General features: G+C 53.9%; 1 protein-coding gene across 1 annotated transcript in view; it reads left to right on the top strand.

The window, feature by feature from the left end:
* Window positions 1–164, top strand: part of EMH_0035560 (uncharacterized protein) — a gene marked incomplete at both ends in the record, with an annotated part of 1,325 nt that extends 1,161 nt beyond the window's left edge. The window contains 2 exon segments of the mRNA XM_013494984.1: window positions 3–57; window positions 61–164. Coding sequence (XP_013350438.1) covers window positions 3–57; window positions 61–164 — 159 coding nt within the window.
* Between the last annotated feature and the right edge of the window lie 472 nt (window positions 165–636).

Here is a 636-nt window from a genome sequence, read left to right as displayed (position 1 = left end):
AGCAAAGGCAGCAGCAGCAAGAGATCGTTCGCTGCAGCAGCAACAGCAACAACCAACNACCACCACCACCACCAGCAGCAGCAACAGCAGCAGCAGCAGCAGCAGCAGCAGCAGCAGCAGCAGCAGCAAGAGGAGAGCCTGGAAGAGAGTTTATTATATTTTGAGCGTCACTGGGTTTATTTTGTTGGGTTCGGGTCTCCTGTTTGTTTTATACATTTACTGTCTCCTGCAGCAATAGACTTCGTTGCTGCTGCTGTGCTGCTGCCTTTCTCTATCCTCCTCGCTATGCTTGCTGAGCCTGTACGCTGCTGCAGCAGCAACCCGCAGCAGCAGCAGCAGCAGCTGCTGCTCCTCAAAAAATATAAATATATCAATCGATTGCCTGTCTTCTTGTCTGTACAAATACTCACTAAACTCACCCTCAGCTGGCTGCTGCAGCTGCTGCCGCGGGGCCTCGTCAGCAGCAGCAGCAGCAGCAGCAGCAGCAACAGCAGCAGCAGCAGCAGCAGTGGTGGTGGTGGCAGCAGCAGCAGCAAGAAGGTCAGGAGCAGCAAGGGGACGAGAGCAGCAACCAGTAGAAACACACAAGGAAATATACACTCAGATTGGACTGCAGCAGCAGCAGCAGCAGCAGCA

This window comes from Eimeria mitis, genomic scaffold, assembly GCF_000499745.2.
Source record: "Eimeria mitis Houghton genomic scaffold, Emh_scaff1371, whole genome shotgun sequence".
Classification (NCBI taxonomy): Eukaryota; Apicomplexa; class Conoidasida; order Eucoccidiorida; family Eimeriidae; genus Eimeria; species Eimeria mitis.
The sequence above is the reverse complement of the archived record's forward strand: the minus strand, read 5'-3'. Positions and strand labels throughout refer to the sequence as shown.